This window comes from Myotis brandtii, unplaced genomic scaffold (assembly GCF_000412655.1).
Source record: "Myotis brandtii unplaced genomic scaffold, ASM41265v1 scaffold82, whole genome shotgun sequence".
Lineage (NCBI taxonomy): Eukaryota > Metazoa > Chordata > Mammalia > Chiroptera > Vespertilionidae > Myotis > Myotis brandtii.
This window is the reverse complement of record NW_005371324.1, coordinates 8,079,380-8,102,701: the sequence shown is the minus strand read 5'-3', so window position 1 is coordinate 8,102,701 and position 23,322 is coordinate 8,079,380. Positions and strand designations below refer to the sequence as shown.

At 35.9% G+C, this 23,322-nt stretch overlaps 1 protein-coding gene across 1 annotated transcript in view; it reads right to left on the bottom strand.

The window, feature by feature from the left end:
• OTOGL (otogelin-like) overlaps nucleotides 1–23,322 on the bottom strand; it is a 145,021-nt gene that overhangs the window by 99,069 nt on the left and 22,630 nt on the right. Inside the window, exons 8-18 of the mRNA XM_014531634.1 lie at nucleotides 21,868–22,073; nucleotides 16,326–16,453; nucleotides 15,862–15,968; nucleotides 11,811–11,917; nucleotides 11,474–11,599; nucleotides 10,161–10,269; nucleotides 8,798–8,844; nucleotides 8,216–8,361; nucleotides 6,975–7,098; nucleotides 5,212–5,389; nucleotides 1,516–1,640 (exon numbers count right to left, since the gene is read on the bottom strand). Of these exons, the coding sequence (XP_014387120.1) occupies nucleotides 1,516–1,640; nucleotides 5,212–5,389; nucleotides 6,975–7,098; nucleotides 8,216–8,361; nucleotides 8,798–8,844; nucleotides 10,161–10,269; nucleotides 11,474–11,599; nucleotides 11,811–11,917; nucleotides 15,862–15,968; nucleotides 16,326–16,453; nucleotides 21,868–22,073 (1,403 nt within the window). The remainder of the gene's footprint in view (nucleotides 1–1,515; nucleotides 1,641–5,211; nucleotides 5,390–6,974; nucleotides 7,099–8,215; nucleotides 8,362–8,797; nucleotides 8,845–10,160; nucleotides 10,270–11,473; nucleotides 11,600–11,810; nucleotides 11,918–15,861; nucleotides 15,969–16,325; nucleotides 16,454–21,867; nucleotides 22,074–23,322) is intronic.

The following is a 23,322-nucleotide window of genomic DNA, read 5'->3' as shown; positions in this document are numbered from 1 at the left end:
ACTAAGGAGAAAATAAACAAATGGGACTACATCAAAATAAAAAGCTTCTGCACAGCAAAAGAAACCATCAACAAAACAACAAGAAAGCCCACTGCAAGGGAGAACATATTTGCCAATGTTAATCTCCAACCTGAATTTTTTTTAATAGTTCATGGCAAAGGTGAAGAGGATAATATCTAAAATATATATCAAAGAAAACATGAGATATAGGGATAGAAGTGATAAAAGTATATAACAAAATGGAATGTAATAAAGGAGGTAATTAAAGAAAAGGAAAACTGAATTTATCAATTATATTCTACTCCAACTTTTACATGTTATCAAAATAATTAAAAATATAAACTTGCTGCAATATCAAGGAGGGAACTGAGAAAGTTAGAAACAAGCTGAATAAAACTAATTGAAGGAGAAGTAGATTTATTAATAGAAAGTTAAGAACAAAATGGGGGAAAGTGTTGGTAAATGAGAGTGAGATGAAAGTATTCAATCTATAGAGACCAAAAGACTATGGTCTAGTCCTATTATTATAGATAGAAAAAATTACCAAAGAGGTTAATAGTCTTCTTCAAGTTTAGAAACTGGCTTAGGTAAAAAGACAGCACTAAAAGCAGCATTATTTTATTGTTGTTTTTTCCAGTACACCAAAACTGTAGGTTAATAACAAGGACCACATGACAATCAACAGAATCCTACCAAACAACCACTACAAAATCCAGAAATCGTACTGATTTTACGTAGGTACTCAACCAATATTAATAGCGAATTTTTTAAAATTACACACACACACACACACACACACACACAAAAACTAGCCAAAATTAAAGAAACAAATTAAAACATTTTAAATTTATTTAAGCATGCACACTTATTTTACAAAGTGATTTTATAAAAATAAAATAATAATGTGCCTTTTTAGTGAGCAGTGAAAAAGCCTTTCACATGGTTTGCTGTGGCTTTAGTTAAAAAAATACAGCCAAAAATTCTTGGCGTGTGAGTTGCACTGTCATTGCAAATTGCAAACCTGGAGCATGACCATCTCAAATTGTCTCACGCTTGATGGCACAAAGCTTCCTTGAATCACTGGCTTCCTCCTTATGAAACCATAATATATTCTGTGAGTAGGAACTCATAATGTGATAGTAATAAACAAGAGAACCTGCATGAGCTGTCAGATTAGGGAACTAAAGTCAAACATCCCAAGACTAACAGCACTATTAGAGATTTTCCAGAAGTTTTTCTTAATCATTTAATCTGAACACACCAAAATGCTAGCTCACGTGCCTAAAATAAGTAAATGTATGAATGCAAAGAAGTAAATAAAAGAGTCATTTTATGGAGCTCTTTTTAAAAATAATATACATTGCATAAAGAGGAGTACGTAAAGGCAGAGTATTAAACAAAAATACATAAGGAATGGCATCAATATTATCCGAATGAAGAGAATCAGAATTTAAAATCACTATCTTAAAATCACTACTTATTCCCCTAAGTTTACAAGTAGAAAGAAGGACTTACTGTTTTGTTGATTAATGTTACAGGGGTCCACCATAGGAACATGAACAGGTGCAAAACAAGTGGAGGAAACTCGCCAAGCATTTGCATGAAGTTGTGGTGTGCCTTCTATCATGCCTGATGGAGAACTAGAAAGCAAAAAGGTAATATTCATCTTAGTCTCTCCCATTCCTTTCATTTGTTCACAGTCTCTAAATGCTGAAAAAAAGATGTTATTTTTAATTTACAAAGAAATTTTAGAACTTAAAATGTTCTATTATTTTTAAAAATATACATGGTATTAATTTCCTATTATTAAGACTTTACAATGTTTCAAATTGTGGACATACATGGTTTCATTTAATAATCAGCCTCGTGGAAAAAATAAAATAATTAAATAAAATAAAGTAAAAATGTCTTTATCCCCCTTTAGAAAGAAAGCAAAGCAGAAGCTCAGAGAACTATTAACGTTCACTCAGCTGATAAGTGTCATAGCCAAGTAGCCAAGATTCAAATCCAGTTTGCACTGACTTAATGAAACATCACACAACCAAAATAATAATCTGTGTGTGGTTTAAAGTATATGAAAAAACAAAGAGGTAGGTAGCTCACATGATTCCTTTAAGTGTAGAGACAAATGTCCCAAAGAATAAATAGTCTAGCCCTGTCAGTGTGGTTCAGCATCAACCTGTGAACCAGGAGGTTATGATTTGATTACTGGTCTGGGCACATGCTCAGTCCCCAGTAGGAATTGTGCAGGAGCATCATTGCCGTTTTTGTTTCTCTTTTCCTCTCCCTTCCTCTCTGAAATCAATAAAATATATTTTTAAAAATAATAAATAGTCTATAATTCTGGTTCAGCATTTCAATTTCCATTATGAGGTCTGAAATGCCTGAAATACTGAGGTTCCATCATGAAGTTGCATAAACAAACCAAAAGAAAATTGAGAAAAAATGGTATAAAAGGCACCCTTCATCCAAACTTGAGAATTTCTTCAATTCCTCTCAGCAAATCGAAATGGAAGAGAAACAGCCACTTTTCTGAAGTCAGGCTTATAAACCACAACAATGTTCAATAGCCAAACACTAAAATGCCCCCTCCAGCAGCCATCAAGATTTACTAACTCATCAGCCAATATTTTGTAAGTGACACTCCCTCTTGGACACTATGCCATCTGCTGTCAAAACCACTTAGGTTGGACCAAGTCTCCTATAGGAAGCTTTGACTAAGTAAAACTTCACTAACAAAAGCCCTAACTGCATTAATTGCTAAAACATGGCTAAATGGTAGCGTGGGCTTTATCTTGGCTCTCTGTAGTGTCCTAATAAATTAAGTGCTTTGGTTATTATTAAGCTCAGACACCACTAACCAACCATAAGGAGCTTCTCACCACAATGACTGAGAAAAGAGAAAAGAAGGAGCTGCACAAGTCATTCCACCATGCCCAGCCTTGTCCCCACCCTTCCCCTTTCCCTTCCTTTTCCTATTCCTCAAAATCTAACCATTCTGAAATTGTAAGACGTTATAACAAACACCTAATCCAAAATCTCATTTTGTTCAAAGAGAACACTGAAACTCAAAGAAATTGTATGACTTGCACTAGCTCTTTCCATTCTTTCCCTTCCTTCCCTCTTCATTCCTACGAAAGACAATAAAATAGGTCAAGGTGATGGGTGTAGTCAGGGTTCCCAGGAGGAAATGACTCAGAGCTTGGCTCTCTTATCTCACTTAGTTCACGTAAAACAAGAAACACAATAAATGATCAGGAGAGTAAATGTAAACCCATTTATTTACTGAATTTTATTTTAGAAAAGAACCTTTGGCCTATCATAACTTACCATAACAAGTCAAGCAAAATAAATTGTTAAGTAATTAATATTTTCCATTCCACTGTGTTTGCAGATTCTCATTTGCTTTTGTGAAGTACAGAATTTTAACTGCTTATGCTTGGAAAGCCAAACAGTGTTAGAAAGTTATCTCTAACTGAAATATTATCCTGCACTGTTATCACGCCTCCGTGTTTATACATGGAGGAGACTGGTGCCTGAGGAGGAGGGAGACAGAGCTGCCATCTGTTAAACAATGACTGCTAACCCCTTCTGATAAACAAGGAAGAGAAAGAGGCTTAATGTCTCTTCTGCACATCTTAGCCAAGCCACTAAAATACCACTTGTGAAACAGAAGATATGTATAAAGGTATCGAAATTCTGACCTGCAAATAAATGAAACAAACAAACAAAAAAACCTAAAACGAATTTAATCACTGGAGACAAGATAGAAAATTTCTTTTGAAGTTAAAATTTTTAAAGGCCAGTTCTCCTTGCCCATTCTAATTCTCTTCTTGGTGCTCCATTAGAAGTCAGACCTCTGTGCAGTTCTACGATCTACTACATATAATAGTCTATGCTGGTTCTTAAGAATACAAGGATCAAGGATGTGATTCTTATTCTCAAAACCCTCAGTTTTAAGTGAAAACCAGGCTCATAAATGACAGCTTTTCATAGTGACAGAGACAAAATTAATTTTGTCTGGTGTGATATGAACTCACTTTTTGAAGCAAATAATGTCTGAGTTGGGTAGAAGTATAAAAAAGGAGTTCATGAGAAAGATTAGGAGGTGGAAAGAACCCTAAGCAGGAGGAATACACAGAAGGGGTTTTTTAAGTGGTATTTGGAGAACAGCTTCTCCATAAAACATTCCTGCCTACTCAGCCCACACTCACCTACTCAAACTTCCTGCTGTGCTTCTAGCCATGACTACACAACTTAACTCTTTAAAATTACCTCAGTCTTTATGAATGTATTGTTGATTAACACCTGACCTGGAACTAATTACAGTGGGGCCTTGACTTATGAGTTTAATTCGTTCCCTGAGACCGAGCTCGTTAAGGAGCTCATTAAGGAGCTCGTTAACTCAAATTACTCTATCAACTCAATGCAAAAAATCGGCTGAGAGACAGCTGGTATCTCAAAAAACTCGTTAGTCGGGACACTTGTAAGTCAAGGCCCCACTGTATTTCTTAAAGGTTGTTATCTCCTCCCAATCTGCAATGGGCTCCTTGAGGATGAGAGCCTATTAAACTATTTCACCTGCCCACCATGCTTCACACTAATGCTCCGAGCATTTGCATTAAATTATCCACTGTGTCTCTTCACATGTAGGCGAAAGTGCTTTTCGTTACAAGGAGGACAAATGGATTTTATTGCTTTTCTTCTGAGTAAGCACCAACTATCACAAAATCCAATTAGCTGAGATGCCAAAGTGTTGCTTTAGAGGTGTCATTCATACTAAATGATATCAATATTTTTAAAGTATAATTTACTATTGTTGATACCAAATGATATTAAGATTTTTTTTAAAAAAATACTGTTCAGGTTGGTCGGTGGCAGGGGAAAGTATAACAGGTAGTTATCCTGTGGGTTATCCCACAAGCTCTGAGTCACTCTATCTAAACTCAAAGCCCAGCTCCACTCTATTTGAGCTAAGTGACTTTGAACTATTTATTTGCCACCTTTTGGCCTCAGTTGGTTTTCTTCTCTATAAAACCAACTGATGCAAATCTGTGGATTGCTATAACATTTAAATGTGATGGTCCATTTGAAGCTCTTGGAACATTGGTGACTAAGCTATCTTATGGTTAAACATTTTTACTGAAAATGTTTATATCCTCTACATCACTAGTCATTAAATCATGTTAGTTCTACAGAAATCATACTTACAGAAAATCATCCCTTATGTTCCCATTAAAAGTGCCACATAGACCTAGTGTTCTTCTTTTCCATGTACTGGTGAGCTGAATATAAACTCTTTCCCCATCTATAGCAAACAGAATCTTTAAGCCAAACGTGGTTTTTAGAAGGATAAATAAGGATGACACTGTTTGAATTTCAACAATTCCTGCAGGAAAATAACATACATAAGTCAGCCTTGAGATTTATACGCAGTACAGTATTCTGAAATGCTAGCGTGCAACACCAGGACTCTCCTTCCAAGAGACTGGGATGTGGGGAGGCAGGTTCCCAGTTCCCGCCCTTGGGCTCCAGGCCTAATTTTTGCCACCTTGTGCCTGCTTTCTTTCCTCCCATTTCCCTTCTGTCCCTCCTTTCTGGATCCTAAGCTAATATGTTTAATAGATTGTCAGGTACACATGTAGTTTCAGTTGTCAAACATCTCATGGCGGGGTGGACAGTCCTTAGACATTTGAAAGCTGATCTCTCTTCCTCAACATGTGTGTGTGTGTGTGTGTGTGTGTGTGTGTGTGTGTGTTTCCCAAAACTCCTTATGATCCAATAAGGAAGTAGCACTTTCCCTCAAAATTCCCCATTCCCTTGAGCCTGACAGCAAAAGGAGGAGCACAGCACTTGAGAAATAGATTATATGAAATGCCTTTAAAGACAAGAAACTTGTGTTCAAGACTAAACTGATGACTTTTGCCACCAGAAAAGTTGCTCTCCTATCTCTCATGATTTCTGCCATCATCTGATCACCAAACCCAGAAATCTGAGAATCATTCTTTGATCATTTCATCCTTTATTTGCATTCCTCCAACCAACCCCAATCTAATCCATCACCAAGATCAGACCATTTTTTCCTAAATAATGTTTAAAGCAATCTTCTTTTTTCTATCTCTATTGTTACTGCCTTAGATCAGTTCTTCTTCATTGTTTGCATGCCCTACGTTAACAACATTCTATCTGTTCTCCATGTTAGTTAGAAATTCTGACATTGTTTTAGTATTCTCTCCCCCACCCAAAAAAATATATATCAGCCTCCTCATTAAAACTGGCTATTTATTTTGGTTGAACCACATAAGATTGTCATTTTTATTCATAAAAATTGGTAAAATGATGATTATCTCATATTCAATTTTATATCAAGTTCAACTTCTTAGCATGACAATCAGTAGAATGACCATGTAATTTCTACAAACCAGGACATTTCTGGGTGTCTCATCCCCACCTATTTTCCTATTTTCATCTCTGGATATTCTCCATTTACCCTCTTCAGGCTTCAGCAATGCCACACTGGCTATAGTTCCCCCTAAACATACTGCAGAGTTCCACATCTCTTTGCTATGCATGGGACACTTTCACCTTCTCTTTCATCCCGGCAATCCTCAGTTTTAAATGCTCAATGAGGCATCACCTCCTTCAGAAAATTTTCCTGACCTGCATACCCCACCCCAAGGCTGGGAGAGTTACACTCATTTAGACCCCCAACGTCCCTATGCATATCTTTGAGTTTATTGTATGTTATATAGGTGGCTGTTTGCTTGTATAGCTCCCCTTCCAAACTCTAGGCCACGTAATGCTAGGTAAACACTAGGTCCCATAAACAAGGTGGTCTTTAGTGTGTCCAATTAAGGATCTGACAACACAAAGACACTCAAATTTTAGGATAGGCAGCCAATGGGAGAAGTCTCCATTTAGGTTGTTTTGTTGTTTTATTGTAAGGAAAGTACTCTGTTAGCATTGCTTCTTACCATTCAGATTGAAGCCTTGGTTAGGACTGGTGATGATTTGTCCTCCCCGACTAAGGGTTACTTGTTTATCAAAATCATCATCCAGAATTAGAGTTATAGACTGAAGGCAGACCAAGCCAAGATTCTGCATAAAAATCAAATAACCAAATAAAGAGATGAGAGAGATAAAGAGACATGGAAAGAAACAGGAACAATAGAAGAGAAAAATGAGAAAGAGGAGAGAAAGAAGAGGAAGGAAAAAAAGAATGTACATAGATAAGAATTTCTGATATGTAGAAGGCATAAGTAATATTATATATTAATATTATATATTACTTATATAATAAAGTAATTACTGCATAATCCATTTCATGCAGTCCCATTACTAATAAAATATGTCATTGTATAGTATATTAAAATACCATATATACACATATATTTTATATAGAACATTAAATAATGGTTTTAATTTAGTTCCAATAATCATGTTTTTCATAGCTATAGTAAAGTACCTCTCTAAATTCATATAAGTGACATATTAGACATAAAAGTCAATAAAGAAAAAACATAGAAAGTTATGATTCTATGTAGAAAGCTTATTCAGACTCTAACATATGGCAAAGGAAAAAATCAAACTAGGGGAAAAAGCAAATAAAGTGGTTGAAAATTTTTACTGGAAATAACCATTTTATATTATAGTAATGATTTCTGAAAAATTTTGACTACCTGAATTAGAGAGAGGAATGATCCAGGTATCTTTATTTACAAATTATTGATGTGTTTATTTGAAGAAAAAACTTAAAATAAATGTTTCTGTATGCTAAGAAATTTGTCATATTTATTTAGGATGATATGAAACTTGACCAATCCTATAAAAATCATCTCTTTAAAATAGTGGTTTGGAAGTAACCAGAAACAAGTCTACTGTGTCATTATGCATGTAATGCTCAAAAAACCTATACATACAAATATTATTTTTAAAAGAAAGAAAATGCCATGAAATATATATTTAATTTAAGACATATTTATTCTCATACTTTAATATCTCTGAAATCAAGACACATCATATGATCAGTAGTATAACAGATTATCAACATTTTTTTCTTTCTTTGCAGTACATAGAGAATGATGCATCTTAGCAATCAACAGTGTTTTATTTTTGAAGAAAATAACTATGCCTACTCATGTTACTATTCTTAACCTGGATATAAAATTGGAGTAAAAAAATGAACATTTCTCTGGTCATTTTGAGATATTCTTACCTGCTCACAGTGAGCTTTCTGTAAGGTAATTGTGAATTTCTCCTTTCCAGTTGCTTTCACAAGGATATATTGACACATTCCAATAAAAGAATAATGTCGACCATCAAAAGTTGTAAAATGAGAATCACCTACAACAGAACATTGAACTACCAAAAAAAAAAAAGGAAAGAAAGAAAGAAAGGAATAGAGAAGGAAAAGAAATTATTTATTCTCTAAAAAGCAGGCCAACTTAAGGTAAATAATCATGTATCAAAAAAAATAGCTAAATGTTTAAAATTAGTTTGACAAACTTACTAAATTATGTTATTCAATTTAATTTAAAGTTTATTAAATGATAGCTATTTCACATATGTTTTAAGTTTTATAATATCTTTACTATTTTAATAAGTTTGTACCAAAATTGCCTGCTCAAAGCTATCATTTATTCAATTTTCCATTTGTCCTCTGACTACCTGGATTTTGAGATGATTACATCTCTCATGATATATGAGATGACATCATAAAAATCAGTGCTATCTTGCTCCTTAATTTAAAAAAAAAAACACCTGAGGCATTTAAAAAAAAAAGTGTTAAAAAGATTACCTGGGCAGTCATGCTCAGTGCAGTTCCAAATGCCACCAACACATACACTAAATAAAATGATAAAATATTAATCTACTGGTATAGAAAAACTGTACTGTTTGCATCAATATATTGATAAATGTACCAAAATATACAATGTTTATAGGCTCAGAATAATCTGACTTGAAAAAGCTCTCTGCCGAAGTCCAATTAACTGCTAAATTTGTGCTGGCCAGCATCTAAATTATTATTTGTTGTGTGTCATACTTAAAAGTCACTAAAGGTGATACAAAGTGAATACTAATCAAACAAAGAACCTCTGCTTTGGTCCTTCTCTTATTGCTTAAACTAAAAGAGCTCATACACACACAAACGTATTTGCCTATATCATTAGAGAAATACACATAATGAGTTCCGATTCATACATTATCTCATGCACTACAAATTAAGAAAATTGGTTCTGAAGATCATCAGACATTGAAGAGAGAAAAGATGTATTTTTATAAGATAAATTCTAGCTTCTACCATCCAGAAGATATTAGTTTGGGAGGACAGAGCAGTCTCTGAAAGGCAGAAACTCAAATTGGTATTTAAGAATAGAGTTAGTTATCCAATTGCATTTCCGTTGTATACACTTACACCAAAGGGGAAGGAGCCTGATGATATTTAGATCTTTGTTTCTTTTTAGGGCTGCACTGGAGGGAGCAATCCTTGCCTACAACAGTCTTAGCTAATTTAATAAGAAATTCTAAATGTCTCTAATTATGGCCAAAAATGCAATATGGAGTCACTTTTTAAAGTACTCAATAGAGCCTGGCCAGCATACCTCAGTGGTGGAGCATCAACCTATGAACCAGGAGGTCAAGGTTCAATTTCCGGTCAGGGCACCTACGCAGGTTGTAGGCTCGATCCCCAGTGTGGAGTGTGCAGGAGGCAGCCAATCAATGGTTCTCTCTCATCATTAATGTTTCTCTTTCTCTCTCTCTCTCTCTCTCTCTCTCTCTCTCTCTCTCTCTCTCTCTTCCTCTCTGAAATCAATAAAAAAAACATATATTTTTTAAAAGTACTCAATAGAGAAGGTCAGGAGAACCATCAATTCTAAGAGTAAAAGTGTGTGCAAATTAGTAATCAAAAATAATAAGAAATACAACATAGGTAAAGATTTTATGAAACTGCCAAGGGAAGTGAGAAGAATTGCATTATAAAAGAATGTGCAAATGTTCCCCCACCCTTGTACCAACTTTAAATAAAATGCAAACTGCGTCTTGGAATTTGGGGAAGAAAATTAGTAATAAGTATATTCTTTTAAACATATGTTATACTAGTATAAAGTTGTCACCCAGCCAGGTCCCCAGAAATAATTGGCTGTGCATTGGTCACATACCATTCGGTGCATTCTTGTTCAATTTTGGAACCAACTGAATAAGCTAATCCATGAAAACTACATGGGCAACTTTCCAAGGAGATGCAAGTCCCATTTTCCATGATGAGGCCTATTGGAGAAAAATACATATCAAATTCTCAGAAGAAGTAATAAATATTTATTCTTTGAATGTAATAATTTAATCAACTTTTATTAAATACTTGCTTACACTAGATAATAAAATAGAAATTTCTTTACTTCCAAGGAGGTTTCAAACAATCTTGCTCTATCTCAATCGGTAGCTACCTTACAAATCTCTACTTCAGTGATTTTCAATTTTCTTATCCTATGACTTGCCATAAAAAACTCAAGGTTCACTATCCAGAATAAAGGCAACTAAGAAAGTTTATTCTTGGTTTAATCTCTGTTCATTTGCAAATGAGATACTTACACCCTCATCACATGTATAATAAATAGCCAGACAGTGCTACTCAAAGGGCAAGTACAGTGGGAAAGCATTCATTACTTCTCTCTAATGAGCAAAGACGGTTGAGCCAGAATGTAAATGAACTGTGCTACTAAGCACACTGTTTCATTCTGCTGACCTTTTTTCTGAGTAAGACTTTCTAGATGAAGGAAGCATTGACTTATATATTTGGTGCATTAATTTATATTCTGGTGCAAACTCCTTATCTCATCAGTGAATAGTAAGAATCAGTTGATGCCTGGCACTGATCCAAAGTGCTACCCTGAGTAGCACTAATAGAACAAAGGATTGAGGTCAACAGATCTGGTTCCAAGTAGTCCTCACTCATATTAACTGTGTGACAGTGCTAAAATCACTTAACATATCTGGGATTCTTTCTTTTTTTAATCTGTAAAAATAAAAGAATTAGAGTGAATTCTCAGTGTTCTTTAAAAAGATCTATTGGTATAGGAGTCATTCCTAAATTTAAACCCTTCCTGTATCACTTGCTATGTTACTTCTAATTTCAAATGTTAAAGCTGCATCACAACTAAAATCTTGTATTGCCAATTTGTTTTTCTAAAATTGCTTTCATAAATTATTAAATATATATTAAATATTCAAGAGAACAAAAGAATTGCCAGGACTCTAGATTCCAAATTTCCTGGGAAATTTACAAAGCAATAAGCCTTTTTATTAAAGAAAAGCAGAATTTTCTCCTATCACTTCAAGGACCAAATCCTACAATGGCTGAAAATTGCAACGGCCCTGATGTCCTGGGAGAGAATGTTGCAACTCGATTCTCCGCTCACAGGATGCTATTTTCCATGAGTGGAGACATGATTTCTCTCATGAAACACTTACTTACCATCTGGACAGTAACATCCATCAAGACAGTGGAGATTGCTCCCAAGACATTGTTTCTCAAATGTGCAGGTGGTTGGGCAACAACTGATACAATCCCGGTGGACAAAGCTATCATCACATTTATCAGCTGAAATGGGCAAATGGGAATGCTGTAAGTCAACTTTATTCACCTCAAGAAGATTAGTATTTCAAAAGTTTGCAAGTTTACCAATGTTTCTGCACCAATAACAAATCCTTGCCATTCATCAGTTTTGAGTACTCAGGAAAGTTTTGAATACTAGAATAAGCCTAAAACATTAACAAAAGTACACAGGGCTTAGGAAAATAAGAAACCATACTGCATGCTGGGAAGTCATCTCTCCAGTCTTGAATGGGGTAGCCAGCGTGGGAACAGGCTCTAGCATACTCAGTGGCTGCTCGACAATAGGTATCATCATCATCGGTTCTGGAAAGTGAGAAGACAGAGCCAGGGTCACACCGGGGATATTGGCAGAGTCCGCATCTTTGAGCTCCTGATCCCTAGGAATGTTTAGTGTCTGGTGGATATTCCAACACTAACTGATGTCAGCATGTACATAATATACTATCTATACTAATAAAAGGGTAATATGCTAATTAGACTGGACATCTTCCGGGCGACCTTCCGGACATCCTTCTGGACAAAGCCATGGTGGTGGGGCTGAGGCAGAGGCAGTGAGGGGCAATCAGGCCAGCAGGGGAGAGTAGTTAGGGTGTCAGGCCAGCAGGGGAGAGCAGTTAGGGTGATCAGGCCAGTAGGGAAGAGCAGTTAGGTGCATCAGGCTGGCAGGAAGATGCAGTTAAGCCACTGGTCCCAGATTGCGAGAGGGATGTCCGACTGCTGGTCTAGGCCCGATCCTTGCAGGTTGGGCTGATGAACCCCCCTCCCATGCACAAATTTTGTGTACTGAGCTTCTAGTGTATAATAATGCAGAAAACAAATAAACATGGGATCCCAACTAAAAACACCTAGGTAACTTGTCTTCATCAGTTTTAAAATATTTGACCACTTTTCTTTTGATTCAAGGGTGTCCCTATACTGAAAAAGATTTCTATTTTAATTCTGACATTCCTCCCAGAATCCTTGTATGTATTTTTTGGCTCCAGTTAGGGGGATCAGGCCAGCAGGAGAGAGCAGTTAGGTGCATCAGGCTGACAGGAAGATGCAGTTAAGCCAGTGGTCCCGGATTGTGAGAGGGATGTCCGAATGCTGGTCTAGGCCCAATCCCTGCAGGCTGGGCTGACGAACCCCCCTCCCATGCACGAATTTTGTGTACTGGGCCTCTAGTCTATAATAAATGCAGAAAACAAATAAACATGGGATCCCAGCTAAAAACGCCTAGGTAAATTGTCTTCATCAGTCTTAAAATATTTGACCACTTTTCTTTTGATTCAAGGGTGTCCCTATACTGAAAAAGATTTCTATTTTAATTCTGACATTCCTCCCAGAATCCTTGTATGTATTTTTTGGCTCCCACACAAAGCATCACAGACCTTGTAGAAATTAATAAATCCAATTACAACAGATAAAATTCCATTACAACAAAAGCTCCAAATATGAAAATTATTTCAAAGATACCATGATCTTGATAGTCTACATGGAGGAATAAAACCAATACTAATAACCTGCAGCAGTTTTGAAATATTGAATAAAAAGCATTTAACTAAGATTTTAAATATTTTTCATTCTTTCAAGTTTAAATTCCTAAAGCTAGTTACTTTTATAATATTGCCAAGAGTAAATAAACTCTAATTATTTTTTATAATCACTCTAGAAACTCCCCCAAACAAATAGAAGAGGTCAGCCAATTCCCAAAGCAGATCCACAAGGTACCTATAAAATGAGCGGGGTTTATAGTAAGACAGTGGCCTTGTTTTTCAACCCAATTCAAACTCAAAATTGAATGGCTAACTATCTTACAAGATAATGACCTTAAGAATGTTGTACTTTGTGAACCTTAGCCTTTTCAGTATCTCTATTGTAGAAGCCACCCATCTCAAATTGCACTTATCCTGAGCTACTGTAATTGGAGTCATGCAGCTTATCTGGTCCAATTAACTGAGCTTTGAAAGGAAAAAAGGACTGAGCATAATCTCCGGAAACTGAGAAAATATTCTAAACCTCCAGACAAGAATATTCTCTGAAAAACAGGGTAAGGTGAAATGATTCAATTGCTAGAAAGACATGAAGTTTATGATTTCCCTTAAAATATGTGCATAGTTTCCTACAATTAACAGAGGCTTTGAAAGTTAACAAGATAACTCAATATTGGTTTTCCAACCCGATGCAACTATTATTAAAATAGCTACCATTTATGGTGTCTGCGTTACTCTAGGATCCAGGCTAGGCATGCTACACATGGTACCACACGAAAACTCACGACAATCAGGCAGGAAAGAAATTATTATCTCAATTTACTGAGGAAAAATGAGGGGTTTTGTTCTATTTTTGGATGTAAAGTTTAGTAGGAAAATGAGCATTAAGGAGTAGTTGTCTTTAAATCAATTGACTTTGTTGTGGCAGGTCTACAATCATTTCCTTGCTGGTAAGTTTAACATTCTTAGAAGTAGCAACAGGGCTTCCATTCAAGGACTGGAATTGTATCATTCTTCAAATTTCAACGGAGATGTTATCTCCTCTGTGGAGCACTCTCTGATAAAGACAGCAATCTCTCCTCCACATCGCAGTGCTTGACTTCAGAACTTGTGTGGTTGCTGGAGCCCTGTTTCTCTGCCCTCCTAGAATCTGAGTTCCCAGGACAGGGTCTCTGTCTAAATTGTCTAAATTGTCTCTGTTTCTCCAAGGTGTGGCACAATGCTCAGCGCAGACCAGATGTGTGTTGGATCAAGTTTAATATGCTATCATATTAATTCAGACAGGAAATTAATTTGAGTTCAGCAGACTGACAATGCTGTTCTCATGCTATAGGATCCCCGTGATGCAGTCCTCTACTACATAGCAAATGAAGAGCATCTCCTTTAAGGGAGAGAGAAAGTAGGCGGGTCTGGTCCTAGGTGGCATACTGAGAGGAGTGAAAGGCTAACTGGGCTTTCATTCCATCAATGACCACTGACTTGATTTATGATGCCCTTCTATTGGTAGTCGATGTCTGCTGTGCCCCCAAACCTGGCCTCTCCACCTCAAGCATATCAGACAATTTCAGCCAGGAAAAGATGTTTCTCCATCCTTCTATTTTTATTTACCCTGGAGAAAGTGATTTGGTTTCAAAATCCAAAGCCTAAGTCTACCAAAATATCATGTTAATGTCTCAATGATGAAATTTCAGACAAAGTGAGTGTGGCAGGGACTCTTTTTCATCCCCAGTTCCCTTTCTTCTCCTCAGTATTAGACCCTCTAAGTTTTTGCTGGGCATATGGGTGCCCAGCCAAAGAGAGCATTTCTCAGCAGCCCTTGCTTTGAGGTGTGGTCATATTTCTAAGCAGATTAATTATAAATAAGGCAGTTTTATACTCCCTCACCTTCCCTCTTTTTCCTTACCTTTAATTAACTTAAACCTCTTAACAAGCCATCCAAGATGCCATTTAAGTAGTTTTACTCAACCAAAAATTAGACTGGTCTTTTAAAACAAAGTTCCTATATATCATTTACATTTCTTAAATTTTAAAAAAAAAATGCAGATTTATTAAAATTTTTTGAGATATTTTTGAAGTCTTACTGACTTTGTTCCCTAGAAACCACCCAGTCTTGGTGTCCTTAACCTGGGAGAGAATGCAGGAGTCTATGACCTTGGTTGGGAAAAATATTACATGTTTATTTTCACTAATCTCCAAATGAAATTTAGCATTTCCTTCAATTATACATTAAGGAAACATATCACAATGTTCTTAGCAGTATCTTAGACTTTTTCACCAATATATCTCATATGTCATTTTTTCATGTTTTAACTTCTCACGATAATTGTTGCAGCTATCTCAAAATATTATTTACACTCATCACCAGATCAAATTACAGTAGTTATTAGACCTGAAATGCATGTAGAAAAGTCCTGGTATCAAAAAATCATCTCGCTCACTATATTGATAACTCTGTTTCAATATAGTTTCCATTGTAAAATTATGTTGTGCATTTAAACATTACTTTGAAAAAGAGTCTACAGACATTTCTTGATGCCCAACATGGGTCAGTGGCATAAAAAATACTTAAGAATTGCTGTATCCTGTTCATGCTGCTTATATAGAACAGACTGTACCTGTTATCCAGTGATCTTTTAAAAGCTGTTAGTGTAGTTTATGCTTTACATTTTCCATTATATTCTGTGAATTGGTGAGATGGCTAAGTTATAAAAGTGGTTTTTGCTCTTCTTTTGGGATAAAGAAAATTTTATTGCAAATACTGATCATTTCACTTACTTGCAAAGATCGTTAACACAGCTGGCAATGTATAAATATGGGTCAATATATTCATGGCAGCTCAAAAAAGGAAACTGCAACAGTATCTGACACTTGAAGAAGATCGCCTGTGCGAAAAAGATGGAGGTCACCAGGACATATTTAATGGTATGCATGTACTCTCGTTTTTTTCCTACTGATCTAATTGCAAGATTCTGTTCTTACTAGGAAACAGAAGGTAATTTCTGCTTGTAAATGTTAACCAATATTTTATAATTACATGTTGTAATGAGTGCTACTTTTACAAAACATCACATTCATTATTTCTGAAATAATTGTAAAGTTATTTCTATTGCAGTTACATTTCCTAAATTTAATAGTGTTTCAGAATGTAGTGTTTGCATTAAAAATGCTTAATGTTAAATATACAAATACAATATATGGTTGTTAATTCAACATGCCAATAGTTTTCACACCAAATTTACCTCAAATGCTGGCATTCCACTGGAACATGGATTTGGAAAATCTGAGGGTGTGGGTATGCATTTGATGTCATCTGGAGTTTGCACCAACCAACTATTTGCAAACATAGCAATGTCTTCTGTATAGTCCTCTGTTTCACACAAACACACACACAAATATGTGTAATAGGATCACTTTCCACAAGCACACAGTTCATTAACATGAACTCCTGGTCAAAAAGTTAAATTCAATAACTTTATAATTACCAGAGATATGAGACTATACAGGGGTTGGAAAAAGCAGGTTTACAGTTGTCCTGATGGAAAACAATATAATAATTAATAAATAATAATACAAGAACAAACTCTGTGTTTAGCATACTCACAACTGTAAACCTCCTTTTTCCCACCCTGTAACATCCCTTTAGCATGATAAAAATAAATTGAACAAAGTGTTAATACTAAATAAAAATTAATATCATTGGAGAGGAAAAACTTCACTGAGAGTGAGTGACACAATATGCACTTCAGTAAAGCACTAATTAGCCTCTAGTTTGTGCTATAGAGAGGAGAAAATATGCATAAAACTAAGAAGCATAAGTAAAAGTTTGGTATGAAAATCTTCAGAAAGCCCTCTTATAGTTAACATCAGTCAGAAACTTATTAAATTGTAGTTCCATTTTGGGGACAAACAACAATAAAAAAAATTGTGTTGAGCCCTTGACATTTCAGAGGACATACATACAGTAAAAGACTGAAAAAGACACCTGGTGAACAGAAGAATAAGGAGTGAACTAATTTCAGTGGAATGTGGTAAGTGTTTCTAAACGTGTTCAGGACAGATTGTTAAGAATCCTGACACTATCTCAGCATTTCAGAGGCAAGATTCCGGCGCTAATGTGTACACAGCAACAGACAGCACTCTGGCCTCTCCGCTCCAGATCAAGTTTAAATTGCCTCAGCACCTGGCCTGAGAACAAGTTTGACAATTAATGAAAATTAATCCTGCCCCACATTCAGATGAAGGCTGAAGCTCAAATCTCAAGGACCTAGCAGAACCGAACAAGATGACATCTCGAAGTTCCATCTAAGACCATTACCCTTAGATTTGAGCTTTAGGTTCTCTGCCATGTAAATTTACACAGCCACACGTCTACCTTTGAAGAATAGCTACCACATCAGTAGAATCAAAACTCTCAAGCCAAATGTTTGACAACTCTCTCTCTCTCTGGTATCTTCAAGATAGGAAGGTGATGTCCATGTGCTACTATCAGTTGTTGGGAAGATTGTGGGAGTTCACCTATAAAAATGCTTCTCTTTCTGACTGTAAAATCCAAAACTGTACTTTGGCCTCGAAGATTTTATTGCCCCTCTATGCCTTCAACTCCCAAACTCCTCCACTTACCTCACCCCACCCTGGCCCAGCCCCTCTGATACCTTCTCCTATTCTTGCTCAACCTACTCCAGTCTTCACTCAAACTCATCCCCAACTGCCTCTTGCACTTGCCTTGCTCTTGTTCCTCCTCCTTCAGAATCACTCTTACCCCTGCTCTCTCCCTTATTTGGTCTTGGAGCTATTTTTACTACATTGTGTTAATAAAAGAGTCGCAAAAGTTGGTTATATGAGATACTATTTAATATGACCTCTTCAGGAGCATTCTCTGTCACATGACCTGAACTACCACCAAACACATACTGTTTTATGACTCTTAACCTCCTTTCTTTCCTCATTTTTTTTCATGGCTGCTATTTTTCACAAAAATTATATTTTAATTTTTCTCTTTATGTATCTTATCTGTCACTGTAATACCTACTATGGGAAGGGAGAGAGCTTCCCTAAGCTGTCCTTCTGCTGTATCTCTAGGTTAGTGGCTGGTATATAGTAGGTGCTACAGACATGAATTATGGAGCAGAAGCTCAACTAGCAACATCCCTAAGCTGTCCTTCTGCTGTATCTCTAGGTTAGTGACTAGTATATAGTAGGTGCTCAAACACATTTGCTAAATAAGTGAATGAATAAATACAAGGGAGTTTGTAATATTTATTTAAAAGATTATTAGAATCCTAGAGCTTTCCAGTTTGGCCCACTTCATTATCTCTGATATTGATGGAAATGTTACACATTGAACTAAGCATGGGCCTAGTCTAATACACTGATTTTAAAAAAGGAAAAACAAATGTACTCTTAAAGAAAATTTATAGTCACATTTCATTTTAAAACATCTTTTTTAAAAGTCTGAAAAACTAAAAACATTTCCTAAAGCCTCACCTATTTTAATATTTATGTATAAATTTTAATGTAACTAAATAACCATGGAAACTCCTTAAAGTTCACTTTAATTCCAGCTTTTCAAACACATTTTTACCTATTTTTACTACATTGTGTTAATAAAAGAGTCACAAGAGTTGGTTATTATGAGTTGGTTATATAGGTGATCTTAAAATTTAAATGTTCTATATAGAAGGTGCTACAAATAGAATAATATTGTCCATATTGTGACATTTCTAAGAATGCAAGTGAGGCATATTAATTATGTTGAGAAAGTGAAGGGTAAACCAGGGTCTCTATGTTAATGTGTAGCTAGCTACAGACATGAATTAAAATCTTTCTATATTCACAGAAATTTTGAAAAGCCTCATTTCTTTGTGAAGTCATTCCTGAAGAATAAGTAGGAATGCAGAAAGAAATACAATTTTAATCACTTTTAATAATTTGTGCATTCAGTTAAACTCACTGATTCTAAAGAGTTCTCTAATCAGCAAAGTACAACTGACTTTCAAGTACAGGCTGAGTTATTTTAGCTTTAGGATCTTAAAGCTAAAGATAACACAGCTCATCTGTAGAAAATTTCTTGCATTACTAGCACATGGAAGAAAAGTGGAGGTCAGGTTCTTGTCACATCCCTATAAATTATTGTAAGTTAGTTTCTTAATTACTCTGTTTTATACTGTGCACCAACAAAATTGTGAAAAAGCTGAACTCTCTCTTTAGGCTCTTCCCACATATTCTCTGGGGTCTTTCTTGCCTTCTGCCAGGCCTCTGTAATTCAGTCCAATTGCCTCCTGACAGTCTTCTTCCACTTATAATCTGTTAACACCCCTTTGCTGCCCAGTTATCTTCCTGTGTGCAACCACTTTATATTCCAGGTTATCAAAGTCTGTCTGACTTTTAACTCAAATCCTAATAAGAACACATGCTGTTTTCTGTCCAGACTTCCATACAACGTTCCCCGGATTACTTAGGACAGTGGTTCTCAACCTTCTGGCCCTTTAAATACAGTTCCTCATGTTGTGACCCAACTATAAAATTATTTTTGTTGCTACCGCATAACTGTAATTTGCTACTGTTATGAATCATAATGTAAATATCTGATATGCAGGCTGGTCTTAGGCGACCCCTGTGAAAGGGTCGTTCGACCGCCAAAGGGGTCGCGACCCACAGGTTGAGAACCGCTGACCTAGGAGAACCACCCACAGCAGTCTTTTCTAACTCTAATACAGAGAACTGAATTGAGTGTTATTATTTTGTGTGTGATGCTTTCATATAGAAGAAAAAGAAATTAATAATCACCATTTGATTGATTCTGCTTGAGTCTAAATCTCTACTCTCAAGATTCACTCTAAATCTCCAATTAGATGCAAAACACCATTTCATGGAGATCTCAATACTGTAAGTTTACTTGTATTGTGCTCACAGAATTTGAACATTTTCAGTTACATTTTCTCATTTCATCCTCACAGGCTGGAAGGTCTCAGGGTCATTATTATTATCTCCATTGTACACATGAGGAAATTGGCTCCTTGAAGCCCTGCTCTTTACACCAGCCACTAGTGACCTAATCCTGATGATGCACTATGCATCTTGGGTAAATGTGTGCTTCTAACAAGGTCCTCTTAAATGTCTTTAATGGAACATTTTTACTTCAGCTTCATTATAGGTTTATTGAGACCATGTGGAAGCAATTATAAATTAGTTAAAGTGTATTGAGCATTCACTATGTGCTACACGCTGTACTAAATATTTTGCATGGGTTGTCTCTTTTAATCCTTGCAACTCTATGAAGTATATACTATCACTATATCATTAAACTTAGAAAATTTAATAAATGGCAAATCAGGATTTGAATCTCACATTCTGAGTCCAGAACACAGACTCTAAGTAGGATTTTCACTGTGCCTTAAAACACGACATGTGGGCAACACTTCTCTATTAATTGTATAATATTAAACAAGTATTGTAGCCCAGTCAGTGTTGCTCATTTGAGCATCAACCCATGCAACAGGAGGTCACAGGTTTGATTCCCAGTCAGGACACATGTCTGGGTTGTGGGCTCAATCCCCAGTAGGGGACATGCAGGAGGCAGCCAATTAATGTTGATGTTTCTCTCTCATCGATATTTCTATCTCTCTCCCCCTCTCCCTTCCTCTCTCTCTAAAATTGATAAAAACATATTTTTTAAAAGTATTATATAGTACTTTACAGATTTAAAGTCCATTTTTCACACATTTACCTAAGCATAGGATTGGGAGATATTCAGATCTGTAATCCAACCCTGACAGCAGCATTTTACAAGCTGTGTTACATTGGGCAGACCACCTTGTGTCATTAAAAAGTTAAGGAAATACCACCCATCTTACAGAATCTTGTAGGGGTTGAGAATAATATAGTTATGTGCTTATATTAACTGTTATTGTAAATAATATCAAGATATGTTCTTATTATTCCTGATAACTATTAAGGTTCAGACTTACCATATTCCTATTTTTCAGCTGAATAAACAGCATCAGAGAGATTAAATGAGTTGCCCCAAACAACAAAGCTTTTAAGACTAGAAACAAGATTCACAACCATGTCTACTGGTACTAAGAACAGTACTCTTTTTTTATTACACCTCTCCATGTGGACCTAAATCATGATTGTGTCCTGGGAGACTCTTATTTCATTGCCAGTACACACTAGTAACCAAAGTATAAGAGAACACATTTTTAATAATTTACAGAGATTAGTTTCATGACTTTGAATAAATAGATAAATGATGATAGAGACATCATTATTTGTAAAAAAAACAGTTTCAAGTTATTCAACTTTTATAATACTGTTCACATTTAAATATCTTTTCAAAAGTATTATTTGGCAGTCATTAGTTTTATTCCTATCAAGACTGGATGCAAAATAGCTTTTGTCCAAAAGTGAATAATTTTTCTCCAATGGATTTGAATCACTAAAATGTAAGTCCCAAAAAGGAAGGAGTCTTTGTTTTACTCACTGATGCATTCCAAGCTCTTACAACAGTGCCTGACATGAAGTACATGCTCAATTAATATTTGTTACATGAGTAAGTCCTGTATCTTAATTTTGCAAATATAAAATAAATAATGGTTTTCAAGCATGACACAAATATTTTTTTTTCCATTCAAACTGCACTTAAAATTTCTAAAACAGACAAGTTATAGCTACTAATTTTACCCAACCTAGGACAAGTTGTACCCTTCTGGGTACAAACAGCTTGACTGGTGAAGGAGAAAGACCTCAGAAGTATCCACACATTTATTGTGCTCTCCTTACCTTGTTGAATGATGAAATCATCAGATTGAATGCCATTGTAGTTTCCACATAGGCCACATGATTTCCCTTTAAGCTCCTCAGATATTTTGAGGTAAATTGCAGATATTCCATCCCAAGCCAATGAAAAACCAAAGGTTGTTTTCACCAGAATGTAGTCAGCTAGTTTCTCAACAGAAACCTGTCCAATTGTCTGAGGCAATGTTAAACTTGAAAAATGGAACAAAGGCAATTTAATTATAATGAAGAATCAATTATAGGTCATTCTTTTCATAGTAACAGACAATTAAGTAAAACATAGTTATTATTCAAAATTATTGAATAAACTATGCAGTTAGATTTACCAAGCAACCATCCTGTAGAAAATCTTGTGTTTTGAGAAATTCAATATTGAAATAAAAAGATAACAAAAATTATATCTGTTTCTCCATGATGATTTAGATTTTTATACTTATAATTGGATGATTCTTTCAACCAATCAAAAACACACTTCTGCTAAATATCACTGATTTTTATAATCTGGAAAATAACTATGTCTACTTTGAATAATGAGCTTAATGTATTTTTTATCTAGATTGTTAAAGATTTTTTAAAAAGTGTTGCTCAAAATTTTGAAGTACAAACATGTGGGGAGCAGATATAGGGTAAACCTAGGACTGACCTGTTGGCAAAGTCACAAACAAGTCTTCCTCTGAGTCTTATACAACCTAATCCGAGAGGTGGCTGCTGATTTACACGTGCTGTCATTTAAAAAATAAAAATGGGGGAATTTGCCGGAAGCCGGTCCACCCTTGCTGCTTGACACAGAGAAGAAAAATCTGTACAGCTTATGTTTCAAGGGACCTGGCGTATATAGCATACTGTTCTTAATATGTTTGCTCCCCTTCTTAGCGCTATGTGTTTTAACCAAGGTCACCTATCCGAGAAAGGTTGTTTAAGACTAAGGAAGCGAATAAATCAGTAAATCCCCTTAACTAAAGTGCCAGGCAGGTAGTTAATCACCTTAACTACGAACAATCAGGCTTAAGCTACATAATCTTTATTTAGGATAATCTTCAGTTACTTCCTTGGAGCTTAATAGAACAATAGAGTAACCTTGGAATGGAGATAAGAAACGCCCTAACCTTTGGATTAGAATAAATAGGATTAAAATCAACTGGTATAATTACAGATGTAACACGAGAATAAAGACAGAACTTGTCTGGAGATTCTGGAGAGAGAACGCGGCAAGAGAACCTCTATATGCTGATCAACTGACCACTGTCTCCGTGTCCTTTATTCTTCATCTTTGGGAACCCCTGGACCTGCCTGGAGCGAGCGGCTAGAGCGGGCGGGCGGCAAGGCGAGGTGAGAGCTGCACAGGGCCCTTACTCCGCAGCCTCAGCATGTCGGACTTCCAGGAGTTCGAAGGGCAGCTCATGGAGAATAAACAAGAGCGAGACAAGGAGACCGGCGCCG